Raw genomic sequence first — 22,232 nt, 5'->3', positions numbered from 1 at the left:
TAGGGAAAGGGAAAAATATTAAGATGACAGTGGAAATAAAGATGGTTGACATCATTGGTTCTATCATGGTGATAGAACTCCCTGATGTAATGTGATGAGAAGGGCAATTTACCTCTGTGGTACTCTTCCCAAAGACTCATAACCTCAGTCTAATCTTAAAAAAAATCAGATAAACCCAGGCTGGGGGACGTTCTACAGGATACCAGGCAGTACTCAAACTGTGACGATTATGAAAACAACGAAGACTAAGAAACTGTCACAAACCAAAAAAGACTAGAGAGACAAGACAATTGGTACCTGAGCTTAGTTTCTGGAACAGAAAGAGGACTGGAAAAACTGGTGAAATCCAAATAAAGTCTGCTGTTTCATTAATAGTAATGTACCAATGTTGGTTTCCTAGTTTTTACCAACGTAGCAAGGTAATATAGACATTAATAATAGGATAAAATGGGTGAGGGGTATACAAGAACTCCCTGTACTATCTCAGCAATTTTATTGTAAATCTAAAATTAATATAAAACATTTATTTTAAAAAAGGGCAGTAAATTTGATTGTAAGGAAATAAGAAGTTAGTCATGTTACCAGGGTTTTTATTTTGTTTTGAACCATTCTTATGGAGTACTTGTGGCCAGTTTTTTACTCTAATTTTTCCATAATAAGAAATTTAAAACTTCTAGAAAGGTTGAGAGAATAAAATAATGAATCCTCATGTACCCATCACCAAGCTTCAAAAATTCTCAACTTATGGCTGATTTTGTTCCCTTTATAACATTCCATACATCTCCCTACCCACAATCCTAGATTCTTTTGAAGCAAATCTCAGATTATAAAATTTAAACTATAAATATTTCAACATCTACCTTTAAAAGACAAAAACTATTCTTAAAAAAAAGAAGATACAATAAGACCGCCTCTCTACCCCCTCCCACATGCATGTACACACTCGACAAATCTTTAATTTCCTTAAAAATCAAGGAAGCATTCCCTCAATGTCCCATAAATGTTTTTTTTTTTTAATCTCCCAGTTTGTTTAAAACAAAATCTAAGATTCTTATACTGCAATTGGTTGATATTTCTTAAATCTTTTTTTTTTAATCTATAGATTTGGCCTCCATCACTTTTTTCCTTGCATTTTGTTGAAAAAAAAAAAAAAGTGAGTCATTTGTTCTGCAGTTTTCCCCAGTCTGTTTTTTGCTGAATGAATCCCCATGGGGTAATTTAACACGTTCTTTTGTCTCTTCTCTTTCCTGTAAATTAGTAGTTAGAACTAGAGGCTTAATCAGATTCAGAGGTTTACTTTTTGTTTATAAAGAATATTTCAGAGGTGAACTGTGTACTTTTAACAGGATGTTGCTAGCATTCTGTCTTCATTTATTAGCAGGAATATCTCCATAAAGAAAAATTTCTTCTCATCAACTATTTGGTTACTCTGAGAATTGCTCACATATAAAAGGCAAAATAAAACACTTGGTCATTTCCCTTTATTTACCAGCTTTAAAAACAATGATTTGGTTCCCTAGTATTCTCTAAAGATTTTTGTTTTTACATGTTACTGTGACTCATAGATTTAAAAATATTTAAAGTTTTTCATCCATTACGGTATTTCTCTTTATTGGTGCTTAAATTGTCTTGTCTTTGTCCAATGAGAACCTATTCAAGTTGGCTCTGGAATGCTTTATGCAAAACTCTAGTGTTCTGTAGGAGCTTCTTTGCTTTCTGGTATGAACTGGTGATCCAGGCTCATCTTTTACATCTCCTGGGCCAGACTTGGAATCAGCAGGTCTCTAAATACCACTAGCATTTAAAAATGGTATTTAGAGTCTGAGCAGTAAGGGTGCCGACTGCTACTGGTTTGGTCATTATTTCTAGGCCTTTCTGTGGACAGGCTAGGAAATAGATATTTTTATTAAAAAGAAAAGATACATTATAAGTTCATATTCATAGTCAAACTTAAATTCAGGACTACAGAGTTTTTAATTATCCTTCTCTGTCTTATCTCTTTCCAGTTCTCGAGTCACAAACATAATTACTCATTTGCTTTATCATCAATTTAGTCAAATAACAATACCAATACTAGCACCACAAAATGATTATTGAAAATAGTTTAAGGTTTTTTGTTGTTGTTTTGAAGGGATATTCTGCTAGGCATGTGCAGTCAAATTACTGTGTTTTAAAGTTACTTGGAATGTCTCTGTGTGGCAATGCCAACTCTAGAAACATAGGTTTGCTTTTTTTACATTTTACTTGATTTGGGGGGCTGCTCCTTAAATTTAATTTTCTCTTAATTATGTAAAATAATTACATGGCTCCAAAACAGCATTTCTAAAAAAATAGATATTCAAAAACATCTAGTTTCTATCCCTATCTCCTTTATATCCTATTCTATCACTCTCTCCTTAGATAATTAATTTTTTTATGCCACTACTGTTTTAAGTAACCATAGTTTAGTCATAGTTTATAAGTAAATATATATTTTATGATTACCAACTGTCATTAGGTAAAAGTCTCTCTAATTATTTTGGTTGTCGGAAACTCATTCTGTTGATTATATAATAGATTCCTCAGGAAAGTCTCATGTGAACAATATTCCTAGAGTTTTTGCATGACCCTAACAGGTTATCAGTGCTCCCTATACCTGGAGGTATACTGTGTATATATATATTTTATTACATGGTATATGAGACAGACTTTATCCTGATATTTAATGGTCTGACAGTTACTCTAATAATCTAACTAAAAATGAGATCAGGATGTTAAGTAAAATTCTAGTTTATCCTACCTTATAAGGGATTTTCTCTTGATCAATTCAACTCACATTTAAATTCACCAACACAATCCCTCCCAACTCCTATAATTTCTGTACTTATTTAAACACTTTTTTTTGCCTTTAATTTTAATCATCCATTTTTTGCCTATCTGGCTAAAATCTACTTTTTCTTTTTAAGCTCAAACATCACCCCCTTTATGAAACTCTTCCTCTCAGCTCTGTTGAGAGTTGTTTCTGGAGCTGTTTCCTTCTCTGACATCTCAAGTACTTTGTGCTTATTTTATCGTAATAATTCCATAATTAAAATTCTTTGTTTATATGTCTTTCTTCTCCCTAGATGGTAAATATCCTAGAGGTAGAGACTGTTTCTTATTTATTTTTACATATCTAGTATGTCAGATAGCCAGCGATCCATTCTCCTCTTCTGTCTTCCTAGCAACACCCAACTATTATTTGGAGTGATAAATGTGCCTACAACAGACACTGCTAGCTGTTTCCCATCTGCCCTCCTTTTTGCTACATGAAATGCAGATGTCATGGTTGGAGCTCTCAAAGCCACCCTGTAAGCATAAGGATAAGAGCAACACCCCAGGGAGATATAAGGAAAACTCAGGGAAAAAGCTGACTCAGGCAAAAAGTAGAGCAGCATATAGTCCTGGGCTTTGGGTATTGTGAGAGAAAAATAAGAACTTACTAAAGCAACTATTTTTCAGTTACATTACTAGTAACTAAACACATTCCTTACATATATACCTGGTACTCAATAACTACGGAATAAAGCATTCGAAGAATGAAGTTTGCCAAAAATGAAATAAGGAGCTTGTACAGGAGCATATGCCCCATAAGCGAGCACTTCAGAAATGCTGACTAACATTTGTCTCTCCTCTGCTCCACTGAGAGAGGCCATGACATCTTCTCTATGGCCGGAAAGACACTGGTGCAGAAGACAATGCCTCTACCCGGTGACACCACCATGCCACCATGCTGATACTCAAGGAAAGGGTCCCACTGAAATCTCTGTTTATAACATTTACTGGAATCAAGGAAATAAAAGATTTGTATAAAGTTGGAAGGAAAACAGTCAACTGTTCAGAAATACTAGCAAACACAGAAAGAGAGCTTAAACTATTATAACAGAACTTCAATAATTTAAGTAACGCTGCCACCATGTGGCACTTAATCCCTTCTTTTAGAAATAAAATGTTAAAAAGATGACTGTTGCTATGTGCGTTGTTAACTTTTTAAAATATATAAGCTATAAACAACTTTAGTTTTAAATATTAGCCAGTTTTTCTTTTCTTTCTTTCTTTTTTTTTTTTAATTAATTATTTTATTTAACAAATCCTTCCCAGTCTGTTCCTGTCTCCACTCCCCACATGCTATGCCTTCTGCCTGGAATGCCTTTCCAGACTCCCCTTAATCTGGTGCCCAAATGCCCTTGTCCTTTAAATTTATTTATTTAAATTAGTTTCAAGTATACATTACATTGGTTAGACATATATATAGTTCATGAAATGATCCTCCCAATTGCTCCCTACCTCCCCTGGCCCTCCACTTAGCTATCATATATGAATGCTAACTGCATCCCCTCTGCCGTGCTCCCCATCCCCGTGACCAACTATCAACTACTAATTTGTACTTCTTTAACCCGTCACCCCATTCTCCCAGCCCCCCAACCACCCTCCCCTCTGTCTGTCAGTTTTTCTTAAAGCGAACTACATTTAAATGGTATAGAAAAGACAAAATGTCAAGGAAGAACTGATATCTCTGCTTCACTATTCCTCTCTGTCTAACAATGCAATTCTGGGTGAAGATCACTTGTAGTAATTAGAGGATATTATTGTTTGGACCAAGATAGAAAAGAATAGTAAATAATATAGATATCCTTTTAACTCTAAAGTTTTTAAAACGCTTTCAGATTTTCTCCTTCAATTTGAGGGGAAATGTTAGAATATAATATACTGAAAAGTATACGTAGGACAGCTTCCATGCTACACTTAATCTTCAGGAAGACCAACTGGGGAGGTTACTATGTGAAAAGACTGGATAAGGTATATGTCGAGAAAAGGAATTATATTATATTTAGTTGAAAATAATGGCTCAAACTTAGCTGACAAAATATTTTTGAGTCCTTCAGAGACCATTCTTCAATGACAATATAAGAATGCCTTGCTTCATGAAGGATGGGTCTGTGTCTGTCTTATTCACAGATATAGCACTGCTTCCTGACATTTTTCACACAAAACAAGTGCTTACGACATTTAAATAAGCTTATATTATCATACCCAGTATGAAGTCTTATTGTTTAGGAAATATATTCCTCAGATAATGCTTACACCATTTGCTTAGCAAATTCGTATTTCCTTTAAATATTAAAAAAATTGAACTCAAATTCATAAAAATATTGTAAATTCTGATTAGATTTTTATTTGATTGTACTTGCTACAATTTGTCTCTTAATGTTAACAGTTACCAATATATGTCTAATAACTATAAACCAGAGATTTTAAAAATATTATTTAATTTTCACAAAACCTCTGCAATATATACTATTGTTCCCATTTTTAAAATAAGAAAACTAAACCTCAGTAAAGCAAGTAATCATAACTAGCAAGAGGAATACCAGGATTTGAACTCAGATATGTCAAGTTCCAAGGCCCATGTTCTTTCTACTCTTCAACACAGCCTCCTCTCCAAAAGGATCTCAGAGGACTTAACAATACAGAATGCAGATACAGTTGTCCCTTGGTGCACATAGAAGACTGGTTCAAGGACTCCCCTGCAGATACCAAAATCCAAGGATGCTCAAGTCCCTTACATAAAATGGCATAGTATTTGCATATAAACTAAGTACATCCTCCCATATATTTTATAGCATCTCTAGATTACCTTAACACAATATAAATGCTTTATAAATAGTTATTATACTGTATTATTTAGAGAATAATAACAAGAAAAAAAAAAGTCTGTACATGCTCAGTACAGACACAACTATTATAAGCCTAACTACATAATACATGTCAGCAATGTTAACTTTTTTTTCTTGAATATTTTCAATCCGCAGATGTAGAATCTGCAGATATTCTTGTCCTCTCAGACACGTGCTCTTGGCAACTATCTTCTATCCTACTTAAAAGGGGTATTGGCTTCAACAGGAAGTGAGTTCTTGAATATGACATACTCAACAGCATATATGTAACACTTCTTTCATCTTCCATTAAAGACTCAGTTTCACTTGTATAGCCCTTTCACAGAAACCATCTGTATTATTTAAAGAACACTGATATAAGTATAATGACACCTGTATTCTAGGGATAATTCAGCCACTAATTAGCTGCATGACTTTTCACACATTACTTTCCATCTCTGGGCTCAGTTTCTATGAAGTGAGGGAGTTGGATTAGAGAATCCATCTTAATTTCAAAATTCTATGCTTATTTTAATATAAAGTAGATCTTTAAAGGTATATTTACAAAATCTTTTTAAATAAAAACTATTCAGTTTTCAAATTAACCAGACTAGCAAAAAAAAAAAAAAAAAGACTTATGAAAAAGATGACTTATGACATCTGAATGTCACAAAACCCAAGTTTTAGTCCAAGTTCTGCTACTTGTTCTTCTGAATCATAGTAAGCACTTACAGTGCAACAGACATCATTTTAGGCATTTTGAATAAAACAGAAAATAAGAAAGATAAGTCTCTATTCTCATTGTGCCTATATTCTAATGAAGACAGATAATAAACAAGTAAATAACAAGAAAACTATCAAGTAAGACAGAATTCTAAGATGGCTCCTGAGATCCCCAATCCTAGAGTATGCACACCTTTTCTCAGTTATTCAAGCAAACCCTAATCTAATTGTTGCTGTGAAGATATTCTGCAGATATATTTAAGGTCCCAAATCAGTTGACTTTAAGAAGGGGAGATTATCCTCAGTGGGTCTGACTTAATCAGGTAAGTCCTAAGAGGAACTGGGCTCTTCTTGGCAAGCATGAGAGGATTCCATGTGACAGAGACTCCATTTATGGCTTTGAAGATGGAATGGGTTATGTGGCAAGGAATGTGGCCTTTAGGAGCTTACAGGGGCCCCAGGCTGACAGCAAGCAAGGAAATGGGAACTTCCTTTGACATAGCAAAGAACTGAGACCTGCTATAATCACATGAATCAGAAAGAGAACTCAGAGACCCAAAAAAGAACAGTCTGGCCAACAGCTTGATTTTAGCTTTGAATGACTCTGAGCAGAGAACACAGCCAGACTTTATTCTCACTACTTTATTCTACTTTAGTCTCACTAAGAAATTGGTAATAATCTTTATATAGCATAAGGAAATAGTCTCTGGATAACTTAGAGTGTACCACATTATTGTTATCCTACAATAATACTGATGAAGATAACTAACAACTATTCCTAGGTACCAAATAATATTCTAAGATACACAGATACAGACACATGTGTGTGTGCACAAACACCTATTTTTAATCTTCACAATAACTCTGAGTGGTAGGTATTATGCAGATTTGAGTAACAGAGTCTGCTGAACTCAGAAATAGTTATCTAATGCTGCAGCTCTGTCTCTCAATCTTTAGTACCCTATACCATGGGCTCTGTAGTTTTAAATAGTATAAGAAGGTTTTCTCCTTTTGGCAGGTTTAGACTTCCTATTTGGTTAGAGTCTCATTTGAAAATAGAACCCAGCTTACACAGAAGCACAAAATTATGTAACACTATTTACTATCTATCCAACAGTAGCTTAGGATGTTACTATTTAATGCACAGTGAACCAATTATATATGTATCAACAACAGTAACATGAAACAGGATGGCAGGCTGGTATCAGAATGGCTGGAACACAGCATGCACGGTGAGATGGCAGATGGTGAAGCTAGAAAAGTAGGGGCCGGGTCATAGAAGGATGCTTAGATGTTATCCTGTAGTGAAATAATGTCAGAGCACTCTGGCAGCTGAGTAAAGATTGAATTTGATTGGGTTGATAAAGCAGGCACACAAGTCAGAAGGGATAGAGATTTATGAGGTAACATCTAGAAGACTTGGACACTAAATATGGGTCCTAAGAGGGAAAGAACAGCCAAGGATGATTCTCAGGTATTAACTTGAGTGCATTGGGTGGGTGCTAATAGCCCAACTGAGAAAAAATATATAGAAAATGGGTCTGGAAAATCTAGACTCATCAGTCTTTAAAATATTTTTTTTCACTATATCTCACTGTGTAGATGAAAACAAACAAACAAAAAAGACTGATAAACATTAAATCCCCCAGAATAGACAACAGAACTTGAGTCCAAGTCACCTGTTTCCTAGTCTTGTGCTACTTCCATTAATGGTAATGACTCTTAATCAGTTTACTTTGTCTATTTTATACAGACATGAATAGAAAACATAAAGTTTAAAACTAGAGGATTTCTCTTCTGTGTATTAACACACTAACAGAGCAGTATTTTTACAAAATACATTTTAAATACTCACTTCAAATTCTTTCACGAAATAACGAGTTTCACCTTGAATAACTGGTCTGTGATCTAAAAGCCTTGAATGAATTTCTCCAAGATCTGTAAAGACAAAATGAATTCAAGGTTAATCCACGCTAAGTGGCATAATCTCTAGCTTATTTTACTCTTCCCATTTTTCATGAATATGAAGATTAAAATCTAGTTTAGACTATGGATTAAGAGGAAATCTCATCCATTGCCAGTAAATTGATATAAGTACCTTTGAGAGCAATTTGCTATTATTTAATAAAGCTGAAGACATGTATACCTAGCAACTTCATGCCTACCTATGTGCTCTAGAAAAACTCTTCACTTATAAGTCGCTATACTTTTTGATAGGTCTAAAAAAGTCATAATTAAAGAAAAAAGTTCTGGATTTTAACTGTTTTCGGTGAGTCATTCTATTCATTCTAGTTAGTAACAACTATATAAACCCATTTCCCATTTGCCCAGCGAATACTCGCAAGTGGTGCTTGCAGCTGCAGAGTTTACTCTGATAACTCATGCATTACAGACCTACCCTCAAAGTCTACCACGGAATATCTTGCTTTTATTATCATTTTCGCATCGCTATAGTATATCAATAGTCTTTGGAAACAAATGACATCATTCTATTTATAGCACTCTGTTTTCAGTAGTGGTATTTCCATTTACAAAATATACTAATTCTCGATTGCTGAAAATGTCAAATCCTAGAAAACAGCATTCCTACACACGATGCTAACATCGTTCTCGATCAGTTGTTAGCCAAAGATTCATCTGATGAATCCAATTTATGTATACATTTCTGTTACATTTGGATGAGAGACAAGTTCTGTTTAGAACTAATTCCAAGAACACTTTTTATTTTTTATTTTCACATTGAAAACCAGTCATATTTGCTTCAGCCTCAAAGAGTATCTTTACGTAAAATTAAATTAACATTGGCAGTGAGCTACACCTTTTTTTTTTTCTAAATGAGAAATAGGTTAAGAGATAAACTTCAAAATTCCTAGAGAAATTAAATCTCCAAATAAGAACACGTACCATTCATGTTCACTCTTTGGTATAGTCTGTTGCTCAAATTTCTTACTTTTGCAAACATGCAATGGGGCAAATTTCAATTCTCTATTTTAAGGAGTTTTACTAGCATACATCTTGGGAAGTATGCTAAGTAAAAGAATATAAACAGAAGTACTACTTTTGCTTAAATCTTTCAATGGTTCATTATCTAGAACAGTTCTCTAAGAAGATAATAGGAGTTCATTTTTTAAAAAAATTATGCTTAGTTAAATTTGGGAAACATTAGATAAAATCAAGTTAGATTCTTTCTCCTCTGATATTCTGGGACCCTAGAATATACGTACACAATTTATGAATGCCCAAGTGAGGGCTATACTACGCAGAAATTTAGGGACTTTATTTGACAAGAAAACCTATTTGCAAAGAATATTTATTCATACCTCATTGAACACCAGCATCTTTGAAACCAACTGGTAAGAGTCTAAAGTCCAAGCCTCTTTAGAAGCCACATAAGGTCCTCCAGGGCTCCAGCCTCATCTCCCCATGTCAGCAATTCTGAACTATTCACAGTTTTCCAAACACACCATGCTGTCTCACGTGCCTTTGCCACAGTTCACACTATTGTCACCACCTAGAACCATTCTCCAACTCCTTAATCCCGGCTCTTCCTTCAAAACTGCTCAGACATCACATTTCCTCAAAATATTCATTCATTTTATTTCTACTTTTTGCTCCCAGGCCATATACTTACATTATACCACTTACTATATTGTCCTGAAATTCTCTCTTCTCCAGTGACCAAATAAATTATTTATAACATCCACAGTGGATATATAAGTTAACATATATTTTTCTATATGACTAAGAAGCCACTGAGCTTTGTTGATTTGAGGAGATCTGTTTATGTGGCCTTATATAATGGGAATTTACTGAGCCTTTGGAGAGATCATTCAATTCTGTTTAGAAGTGAATAATGATCACTTTTACAACAACACCTGTGCTCCAGAATTTAAGATAGTAAAGATTTGAGGAGAAAAAAAATTCTGAAATACACATAACCACAGAAATTAAGCTACTAACTAGTTTTGTTATAACATTATAACAATAAAACAAGCACATTATAATAATTCAGAGTTTGTAGGAGTCCCAAAGATTACAAATATATTCTCTACAAATAACGTAAATATAAGCTACAGATTTTCACATAAGTCCAGCCCTAGCTTTGCAACATGCAAATGATTCTTTTGTTGTTTGATATACGAAAGGTATAATCTTTTATTTTCCAAAAGTTCATACTCTAATGTATGTGAGAGTTATACAAATATCCCTTCACATAAAAGAGATAAGTACTTTAATGGAAGATGGATATGCTATGTGACTACAGAACAAGGAGGAATACAGTAAATTGCAGATCTCTCATTATCTAATAAAAGCAGTTTTTCCTCTGACCCTGAATTTGGAGACCTTTAATGTAATATGTGAATTTCTGCACCTCTTAAGGAATAATTTAGTACACAGCAATTTTTTCCTCATAATACCCATTGCATTACCATACAGATGTTATTCTTCCTCACTACTTCTCAAATCCATCCCCTCCTTCCATTCCTGCATGTCTCACTTGGACTACATCAACAATTAGTCACATCCCTCTATTACCTACTCTAGAGTCAATTCTCATTATCTGCAGTGGTAATGTTTATAAAGTTGCCTCAAATACTAAACTAGTGAATACTAACTACTGCTCCTAAAGGAAATACAGGGTGAGGTTCCTGCAAGCCTCTGGTCACATTTTGGTCAACCAAAACACTATTTGTTTCATACAGGTTTGTTTATTAAGATCCTGGTAAAACACACGAGTCTTAGTATTGAAAATCTGCTCTTCCAATAATACTTTTTCCTATGTAACACTTAGCAGTTCTTCTACAGCCTCCTGATCTGCAGAACCTGCTTCACCTGCAAGTCTAACATTTTTCACGTTATACCACCTTTGACAATGCCAGCCAGCACTAGCCCAGAAAAGTTTAACATTTTCCTGACCCTTGTTAGCTGACCATAAATTTCTTTGGCTTTCAGCTTCACAATGGTGCTATCCACTATGCTTTCTCTATCAGTCATTATCTCACAAATTTAAGGGCTTTTCCATTGCTTCATCACACTATTAATGTTATCCTGGCACTTTCCAGAGTGGCCCCACAGATTAGTAAATTTCCTTCTTTTTTCTGGATTGTTGATTAACATCGAACATAGCAAACAGCACTGTCACTCATGTCCAAAAGTAACTTCTCTGACACAGGTATTTTCTCTGTAAGGCACATGACAGCCTTCTTGTGCTTATGGATTTTTCAGTACTACCTCTGAGGATCATTTTAAACAGTAAAATCACCAATAAAAAGCACAAAAGTATAAAAAGTATTGTACTAAATAGAAAGCAAAAAGGACACTTGTATGAGAGCCAAAAAATAAAAGCAGAGTGCTGCCCTGTTCAATCTCATCTATGAATGTGCACATAGGGCAACTCAAAATGTTCTCTACTCTACATATGTGGAAATGACTGTGAAAGAACCACCAATAGATTTTTGAATTATAAATTTATCTCAGCAAGTAGGCAAATTCACAAATATGCAACCCGCAAGATGAGGACTACTATCTGCTTGAGTGTTCTACTTAAAATACAAATCTAACCGTGTGATTCCCACACTTAAAATTGTTGCATAATTTCCTGCCATCGAAGAAAAAGTCCAATGTCCTCAAAAAAGCAAGAAGTCCTCTATGGCCTGGTTTCCACCAAATTCTGCATCTCTCAGAGTAACGCTGTACCAATATGTGTAGTTTCCCAAACATGCCATGCTGTTTCAGGTCTCCATGCTATTCCAAAGTAAGTCCAAACCATTCTTGTCCTCTTTTCTTAACTGCTACTACTTTATTCCTCAAGATTCAGGTCAGACACTCCAACCTCCAGGAAGCCCCTCCTGTGTCCTAGTCCCCGCCTCCTAACACCCACCATGGGCCAGAAACCCCCAGATATCCAGGGTGTAGTATTGAAATCATTTATGTTTTCCTTTCACTAGACCCTGGCAATAAAATTCAACAAATATCTGTTCACAATTGATGATCTTCAAATAAGGAACTAAAAATAGATTTTCAGCATGAAAAGAATGAATGCGTCCATTAAAAATCCAAGGAGGTTCTAGACATATTTTCAATTACAACTCAATTTTTGATTAACTTGAAAAACCTCCCTTGAATTCTTTTTTTTTTTAAGTACTACATCAAAGTCAAAAATTGTACATCAAAGGAGTCAATCAACAGAGTGAAAAGGCAACCTACGGAATGGGAGAAAATATATGCAGATCATGTATCTGAAAAAGAGTTAATATCCAGAATATATAAAGAACTCCTACAACTCAACAACAGCAAAAACAAACTATCTGATTTAAAAATGGACTTGAATAGACATTTCTCCAAAGAAGCTAGACAGATGGCCAATAAGCATATAAATAGATGCCGAACATCATTATTCATTAGGGAACTACAAAGCAAAATTATAAGATACTACCTCATACCCATTAGGAAGGCCACTACAAAAGAAATAGAAAATAACGAGTATTGGTAAGGATATGGAGAAACTGGAACTCTTATGCCTTAACAGTGAGAATGTAAAATCGTGCAGCTTTGAAGGAATTAAGTATGGTGATTACTCGAAAAATTTAAATATATAATTATCTTTGATCTAGCAACTCCAGTTCTGAGTATAAACTCAAAAAAAAAAAGAAAAGAAAGAAAGCAGGTACTCGACAGTTATTTGCATAACCATGTTCATCGCAGCATTATTCACAATAACCAAAAGGTGGAAGCAACATGAGTGTTCATCTACAGATGAATGGACACGCAAAATGTAGTCACACACACACACACACACACACACACACATACACACACACACACACACACTAGAATGTTAGCTTTAAAAAAGAAATTCTGACACATGCTACAACATGGACAATTTGAGGGCATTATGTTAAGTGAAATAAGCCAATCACAAAGAGATAAATAGTATGATTACACCTCATATAAAAAGTAAAGTACTTAGATAGTCCCATTCAGAGACAAAATAGAATGAATGGTGGTTGCCTAGGGGCTGAGGGGAGGAGAGAATGAGAAGTTAGTGTTTAATGGGTACAGAATTTCAGTTTGAGAAGATGAAAAAGTTGTGGAGATAGATGGTAGTGATCGAGGCACAACAATGTGAGTGTACTAATGCCACTTAAATATACATTTAAAAATGGCTAAGATAAAATTTTATTACATATTTTTTAAATTTTAAGTAGTTTACTAAGAATGCACATATAAACAATTATAATTTAGTCCTAACGCCCATGCACCACTCTCACATCCTAATGAGATCTGAGAGACAACCTCAAGTCTAGAAATTGCGATGGCCATCTGTGTGGGGCTGCCTACATTCCTGACAGATACTATTAAAATTAAATAAGCAGCAATCAAGGACTGTGGAATCCTACAAGGGCGTCAACACTGCACTGAGTTGGGGCTGACAGGGTAAGGATGGGGTTAAGAAAGGTTAGTGATGAGAAAGTGCACTAACTGGCGAAGACCTTGCTGAAGGAAACAGGGTTTTTGTGAGCTTTGGGAATCAAACTAAATCCAGTTTCTGTAAGAATACAGGTTGTAATTAGGTCGTAACCTTCTCCCAGCTCAAAGCAGAAAGGACAAAAGGTACACCTGCACAAGGGCACGGCGCTTTAGTGTTAAGAGGCTTCCATGTTATCTCATTTACTCCTTTCATGACCCAGGAGCAGACAGGGTCAGTGGGTAAAGCGAACGACCTAAAGTCACACAACTCCTAAGTGAAATGCCTGGGGGTGCACTCCCAACCTCTGTGCTCCTTGCATTACAAGTCGGCTGTGAGGCCGTGCCCACAGAGGCTCCGTGCCCATGGGTCCCCGGTTTGGGCCCAAAAGCTCAAGTCTGCGGGGTTTTGTTTTGTTTTGTTTTCAGGAAGTAAGAGGAATTAGGTTAGCCGGTAGTTACTAGGAAGTACCTGGTGCAGAGAAATAGACGAGTACTGGCCACGACTCCCCTAACCCCAATAAACGCGAGGCCACGGGACGCGGGCGACGGCCCGTACCCCAGATCCCCAGGTTAGAGGGCGCCGCCTAGGCAAGGTGGGGTTGCGCTGGGATCCACCAGGGCGATTGCCCTAAAACTCCGTACCCTTAATAATGAGGTGAGCTGGCGAGCCTGCAGTCCCTAGCGAGTCCCTCTTCTTGTCGCCGCCGCCCAGGGGGGCCTCACACCCCACAGCCATCTCTGACCCTCCGCCACTCATTCCGACCAGCTCCGCCCCCCGCGGCTGCGGTGCGCCTGCGTAAACTTGCTTTGCCCTCTTTCCGGGCGCGGGTTTTGGTGTCATCAAAGGGCGTTGAAGAAGCTGAATCTAGCCAGGGGGCGGTTCCGGTAAGGCCGCTGTAGTGTAATTAGGGATGTGACCTCGTTGAAGCCGATGCCGCCATGCTGGTTTGGGGCATATGCTGCCAGAAGGTGCCTTAAAACTAAATTCTGTTATTCCTCCTTAAACTTGCTGGAATTTATTGTGGTTTAGAGAGGTTGGGGGAGAAGGGATACAGTCGCCGAAAAATGTTAATAATAGTAGCATAATTATATTATTTACATTATTACCTGCCAGTACTTTATAAAATATTTTGACATGCATTGCCACATTTGGGCCATAGCAACTGGGAAGTTTTATTATTTCTTCCTAACAAATGAAGAAATAGGGTTAGAGGTTAAATAACTTGCCCAAATCGCTTACAAGACTCATTCGTGCACACGTAAAGAAAAAAGGTCTGTTCTTGTCTTTTGTGTTTACAAAATCTCAAATAGTTTTTATGTGGGCTAAGAAAAATGCATGTAATTATTGAAAGGACCTGTGTCAGTGTTGAGCTGATCGACAAGGGAAGGTTTCGGTGGTGAGACACCCGGTGGAAAACCCACGAGGGGCGGATCTGAGAATGAAACAGCAGGCACTAACTTTATTGTAGGGAGCTGCTTCTTCTCTTCTTCTGCTCACCAGGGGACCACATGGGCTCCACATATATATGAGTACAATAATGGCATTCTGCCACACATGTGTGATACAATAAGCTGAATTATGTTTACATACGTTAGGCTCAGGCGCCCTACTATGCTAATGTAACATTCTGAATCCGGGGTCCTATTATTAGCGGGGAGCCTGGATCACAGCCAGACCTGGGACCAGCCAGGCCTGAGACTCACAGACCAGCTTGCTAGACTACTTTTAATTGTTCTTGTCATGAGGAGACAACTATGGAGCTGCCATATATCAAACTGCTACTGATAGGTAAACTCCATAAAGTTCATCATGTATTCTCAGCGAGTCTTCATGCCTGTTCAAAGGACAAACACTGCACAGTAGCGCCTCTACCTCCAAGGTTCACCTAGGGGTTCTTTCTAAGACTCATCTCTTAACCCCTCCTGTTCTCTTTCCTCTCTTCCTCTCAGTCACAGGGTGTCAGTCTAGTGTTGAAGAAGGAACATAAACCAACATTTACAAGATAGGGCCTATAAATGATAGGCTGGAAGAAGGTGCAGCACACATGTGGGACTGTGTTAGGGTTAGGGCTGAGAAAGACTTCCCAGAAGAGGCACATATTTGTCCTCAGACCTGAAACAAGTTGAGTGGAGTGAAGATGGGACTTGGGGTTTTCAAGCAGAGGAGATAAGAAGCTCAACAGCAAAGAGGCAAAAAATGATGATTTAAGTAAGAAACAAAATGTAAACTTGGTTAGTTGCAAGTTGTTGGGTCAGTCTTCTAACCTTCGTACTCTTACTTGTATTTCGCTAGCTTTAACATCAACTTCTAGAAAACATAATTATTTTCAAAGCCCTTCGTTATTCTCCCCACTGCTAGGCACTTTTCTCATTCAAGTTTTCTTCACCTGCAATCCTAAATTTCTTCTAAGTTTTTCTTCTTAGTATCTTCAAACCACTGAAAACCCCGAGAAGGCTCACTGTATACAGCAAGGCTGAAGGCTTCTCCTACATTAATATGGCTGTTAAAAATGTAGATTCTGAGTTCCACCTCCAAAAATTGTTTCATATAGGCTAGGGTAGCTGCTAACTCCACTTACCCAATTGCTGATTATGATACAAATGATAAAAACTCTGGATGCAGTAGTTAAACTTTGGAACCAAACAGAATCAGGTTCAAATTGTGGCTTTGCTACTTGCCTGCAGTTCCTTTTCTGTAAAATGGCAATGTAATTTCCATCTCATAAGGTTGTTGTGATGATTAAAGAAGATAGTACCTGTAAAGCACTTGATACAGTGCTTGGCACATAGCAAATGTTCAATAAATGTTACTGTTACAATAACTTCTATCTCCTTTTGTAGCCCTGTATAATCTGTTCTCATTCTTCCAATCTGCCTTTATCACTCCCCACTATATCTTATACTTGTTAAGCACTTTACAATTTATAAAACTATATCACATATCATATATCTCTAAATCTCATTAATCTAATTAAAGTAGGTAATAAAATATTGATTTCCAGATGAGTAAACTGAGGGTCAGAGAATAGGGTAGAGTCTCCAAAGACAGCTGCAATGATTCCCCCATTCCCTGTACGTGCAACATGCTGCTCCTTCCATCAAAAGATGGAGTTTGTTTCCCCTCGAGTCTCTACTGGCCTTGTGACTTGCTTTGACCAATAGAACATGGTGGAAAAAGTGCTGTGCTAGTTTTGGGTCTTAAGACAACTGGAAGTTTCTGCTTTTGCTCTCTTGTTAGAAGTCCAGGCTATACTGTTGTAGAGAGGCCATCATGTAGAGAAGCACTGGAATATGAGATGTTGCATGTAGAGAGATACTGTGTGGGTGAGAGGCACCCTAGCTGTTAGCACCAAGGGCCCCCATATGTGAGGGAAGCCTCCTTGGAGCTTTCAGCCCAGCCATCAGCCAGCTGAATGCAGTCACATGAATTGCTGAGTAAGCAGAAAACTGCCTAATCTACCCACAATATTGTGAGAAATAATAAATTTTTGTTTTCTAATTCACTGTTGTGTGTGTATGTATTTAAACTATGACCACCTCTGAGAGGATTTAAGGTGGCTTATAATGATCCCTATATTCCCACAAGATGGCACCATAGTTATCAAATAGCAGAATCATGGTCAAAGCCCTGGTTTTTCAACTTCGATGCTGGTACAGTCCAATATCACAAAACCCAGTCAGCTGTAAGGTATTTCTACTGTGCCATGACTGTGCCAGACTTATTTTTGCCTCTTTATTTTTAGACATCCCCTTCCTGCAATGCTTTTTTTTTTTTTTTTTTTTTTTGGCCCCCTCTGCTTAGTAAATTTGGTACTTTATTTATGTTGTATAATGAAGAATTTGGCTGATCTTTGTCCCAGTTCCCGGGAGATATCCTCTAAATCCTTGGAATTTCCCAGGTGGGGAGGATAGGGCCTGAAGACTGAGTTTAATCATATGCCCAATGATTCAATCATCCATGTCTACATAATGAAGCCCCAAATAAAACCTCCTGGACACTGAAGCTCCAGTGAACTTCCTGGTCGGTAATCATACACTGATGTGCCAAGAGAGTGAGGAGAACTGAGGGCAAAGAAGCTTCATGTTTGAGCCCCTCAGAGACCTCACCCTATGTAACCATCCATTCGTCTGGTCCTGGTTTGAATCCTCTACTATAAAACCGTAATCATAAGTACACTTTCTTGTGTTCTATGAGTCAAGCACTTTCTTGTGTTCTATGAGTCAATCTACTGAATAACTGAACCTGAGCAAATAAAATAGGCATCCCCCAAATTTGTAGACAGCTGGTAAGTAGCACAGGGGGCCTGGGAACCCCGGAGCTTGTGACTGGTGTCTGAAGTAAGGGCCGTCTTGTGGAGGACGGTGCTCTTCACCCGTGAGAGCTGAGCTAACTCTGGTAACCAGTGTCAGATTTGTGTTACAATTGAACAAACACCTACGTGACACTTATGACATGTCAGATAACGTTATAAGTACTCTACACACATTAATCTCACACAACTGGAATACATAATACAGAAAGATTCCTCGTAAGCTTTGCCTAGTTTCCCTCCGATGATCACATCTTGCGAATGTCAGTATCACAATAAGGATATTGATAGTGATATAATACACCAATCTTATTCAGATTTCCCCAGTTTTACTTCTACTTATTGTGTATGTATATTTAGTTCTGTACAGTTTCTTCATATGTGAAGAATTGTGTGTTCGTCATCACAGTCAAGATACTGAACAGTTTTGAAATCATAAGGATCCCCCATGGTGCCTTTTTGTAACCCCTGGCCCAATCCCTGGCAACCTATATTGTGTCCTCCATCTCTAAAATTTTATCATTTCAAAATATTACATAAATGGAATCATACACTACGTACTTCTGTGGTTTTAAGATGAGTTGTTCTCACCTTCATAACACTATACGAGATCATTTTTCAGAAACTCTCAATATCAGATAGTTTAAAACCATGAAATTATAAATATTACTGTATATTAATCTCATGAAGTTTTGGAAATCTGGCACCGGAGGCCTGAGAGGTAGTTTGCTGTAAAGTGACAGGCTGTGTATTGGCATCGGCGACCTTCTAGGTGGCAGCAACTTTTTAGTTCTGTACTAAACCTTCCTGTGCTGAATTCTGCTTGTTCCCCCTAGAGATGCTTCTGGTGTGGTACATCACTTTGAGAACATGTAATTACTTTGAGAGCTACTACGCAGAGAAACTGTGCTCCTGTGATGGGGCCAAGCAATCAGAATGCAGAGTGCTCTACCACACCTGTCATACCTTCAGAAAATTTGACTCGGCTGTGCAAAAAAGACAAAAACACAAGTTTTTGAATGAATGCAGCTATGCCTGTCACTTAAACTTCAGACAGGTGCAGTACAGTGGTTCTCATGGTATGGTCTCTGTACCAGACCTCTTGAATCAGAAACTCAAATTGTGTTTTCAGATTGCCCAGCAATCTGTGTTTTGAAAAGCCCAGGTGATTATCATGCATGCTAAGGTCTGAGAAGCACGGCTTTATTGCAATGTCTTGTCACCCATTCCTCAAACTTCAGACAATAATAGTTAACTCTAGAGTTCTTTCATCCAAGTGACAGGGCTTAAGTCAAATGCTGAATTGAAAATGGTCAGGAAGAGCAAAGCTGGTGAGGCCAAACGAGAGGGTTAAAAATCTCTAAGGCCCTTTAAGATAAAGAGGTGTGTGTGTGTGTGTGTGTGTGTGTGTGTGTGTGTGTGTTGCAGAAGGTCAGGAAAAATGGGGCAGTGGAGGAAGGATAACCTGTATTACATGCAGAGACTAGTTCATGAACTGCACCAAAGAAACTTTGGAATTTGTAATCAAATGGCTGGAAGTTTGTGGTCTTGGTCAAAGCAAGCCTGTGGCCTTATTGTTTATAGCTATGCCTTGTCAAATTAGTTGTGTGGCTACTGTATTTCAAGCTTAACTTGGACAGACAGGCCTGCCAGGCACAAATTTCTCAAGCAGATGATGTAAGGGAGGACAAAAATTATCCACTGCAAGACTGTGAGGACAGATGACACCCAGCAGGAAGGGCAAGCCAAATCTTGTAGGATCCATAATACAATTGGCTAGCCCTAGGGGCCAGCCTCTTTGAAGTGGAAGAGACAGCACGGAATGAGCCATCAAATCAATTTACCAGGCTGGAAAAGATGCGAGGCTTTCATTCTTCTCACAAAGAAACGAAAGTTTAAAAGATTAAAATATTCCTAAAGAAATTTCAATAATAGAAGCAGAAATCCTTGAGACATAATAGCAAAAATGGCCATCTCAAATTCTAACTTCCTACCTTTTTTGGGCCTCTGTCGTAAGTAAAAGATGAGTTTTGCTAGATTAGGTAGCAAGTGGAATTAGTTTTATTTACCAGCAGTATGGGGAATAAAGGCAGAGCCTGCAGGAATTTGGGCTCCAGCAACAAGTAATCATTATTGCAAAATCAAATTCCCCATCTCATCTCTGATATGCCTGTATGCAACCCTAAAGCTGGGCTTCACATCAGTGTTATAAATCCAGCATACAAAACATGGAGCAGTGGGATATAGAGCCCCTTGTGTATCTGAAAGCTCTGCCCAGCAAGAGAGATATATCATGGCAACTTTCTCCCCACAGCTTTTGCAATAAAATTCACTCAGAGCTCCAGGAAGACTTAGTAATGTAATTCAGCTTCAATAAATCAAAACTAAAATTAAGATGGCCAAATATGTAGCATTCTGCTCAGGTGTACAGAGAATTTGAAATTTAGTACCCTGGTAATGGGTAGGAGCAGATTATCTAATTATAGAGAGAAAGAAGAAATATGTTCTCAGGGGTAAAAAGCTAAATGTTCTAATCCATTAAACCACATCTCTGCCAAAGCTAGATTAATATCAAAGTTCATGTAACATCTAACTTTTTTAAAAAGAATGAAGTCAAATGTTAGAAAAAAGTACATAAATAAAAAAGCTATTCTTCACAATAATTCTAATTTGGCTACTTGTCAATTATACAATTTTTTTAACACAATTTACGATTCTAAATGACTACCTATCAATAAACTAATTAGTTGTGTATTTAACCTTTTGGTGTGATGTACAAATGTATCTGATTATAATAGTTGTATTCTTTCCTAATAATATCTGCTTAAATTTTTATCAACGTATCTTGAAGCTATGCTGAAAGGACTTTCAGCAGAGCTCTCAAATGATGCACTGGTAGTGAGCGATCTTCCAATTCATTCCATTTCTACCTTCCTGCTTCAGGAAACCTAACATGCCTATTACTGACTGTGGTTAACTATGGCTTCAAGGTGTGACTAAGTGGAGCCAGTGGAGGACCTGTGTTTAACAGGGAGAACAAATGAGAATGCTCACTTATGTTATAAACCTCAAAGCAATAATCTTTTTGCTAGATCTGCATGGAGATGTGCTGCCTTTAATTGAAAAGCCAGGTCATGGATGGCTGATTATGTCATTCTTGACATCACTTTTTCTACCATATTGTGACAACAGCTACTTGAAAAAGACTTACAGCCACCGGATTCCGCAAAATACTTCATGACTCCTTGGATGCTTTGGGTATAACTGTGCCAAAAGACCAATAGCCTTCTGATATTGCCTGTAGTTTTATTATTTTTATTTGTTTTGAAATCAGTATTTAAGTACTGAAAATTCATGGATCCTTATCTGGAATGTATCTGTTCTTAAAAGTTGCATGTGGAATAGGGAGATAGAGCCAACTATCTAGTTAGGGCAGTCAGATAAACCCCAGTGCTTAGTGTGGTGAAGATTATGTCTTCTAATCTGAAATTGTACAATTCTCCTTCACTCCAGCCATGGTCTAAGTGAGATGTTGGTTAGCATGTGGGTTAATCTCTGCTTACTCCCTAACTCCTAGATTAACATGAGATGATGTGATTGCTGTTAAGGGTCTGGTACAGAAATCAGAACATCGTAGACACTCAGTAAATGGCGTTTGATTAGTTTAATTTATTTTCAAGGAATGCTGAGTGTCTGGCAGTCTCCCAATGAATGCTTTACACGCCATTTTAGAAGTATGTTCACAGACCGTCAGATTATAAACTCTATGGAGGGCATAGATGTAATTGTGTTGTCTCCAGGGCCTCGCACAGTGTCTGCTACATAGTAGGTGCTAAATAAATATTTGAAAGATGACTGAATGATCAGAGCTGCAGGCTTTTGGAAATTACAGAAAGAAAATGGTTGGAAAAGGGGATTCACTTTTCAGAAGGAATGACATGGACAAGGATGGCCCCATCTCCTTTTTGAGGAGTCTCACTGATCTGTTAGGAAAAAAGGAAAAATAGTATGGTCTGCTTTTTTCAACAGCTTGAAAGATGTGAAGACCAGAGAC

At 37.3% G+C, this 22,232-nt stretch overlaps 1 protein-coding gene across 2 annotated transcripts in view; it reads right to left on the bottom strand.

Moving 5' to 3' along the window:
• BLOC1S5 (biogenesis of lysosomal organelles complex 1 subunit 5) overlaps positions 1-14,682 on the bottom strand; it is a 43,110-nt gene extending 28,428 nt beyond the window's left edge. The window contains exons 1-2 of one of the 2 annotated variants that reach the window (XM_015587287.2): positions 14,511-14,682; positions 8,254-8,336 (exon numbers count right to left, since the gene is read on the bottom strand). In XM_015587287.2, the coding sequence (XP_015442773.1) occupies positions 8,254-8,336; positions 14,511-14,625 (198 nt within the window). In that variant the 5' untranslated portion in view covers positions 14,626-14,682. The remainder of the gene's footprint in view (positions 1-8,253; positions 8,337-14,510) is intronic. The other variant, XM_006909282.3, reaches the window with a different exon arrangement.
• Positions 14,683-22,232: the final 7,550 nt, after the last annotated feature.

Source organism: Pteropus alecto, unplaced genomic scaffold (assembly GCF_000325575.1).
Source record: "Pteropus alecto unplaced genomic scaffold, ASM32557v1 scaffold121, whole genome shotgun sequence".
Taxonomy (NCBI): Eukaryota; Metazoa; Chordata; class Mammalia; order Chiroptera; family Pteropodidae; genus Pteropus; species Pteropus alecto.
Note: the sequence above shows the minus strand (reverse complement) of the source record. Positions and strands in the feature narration are given on the sequence as shown.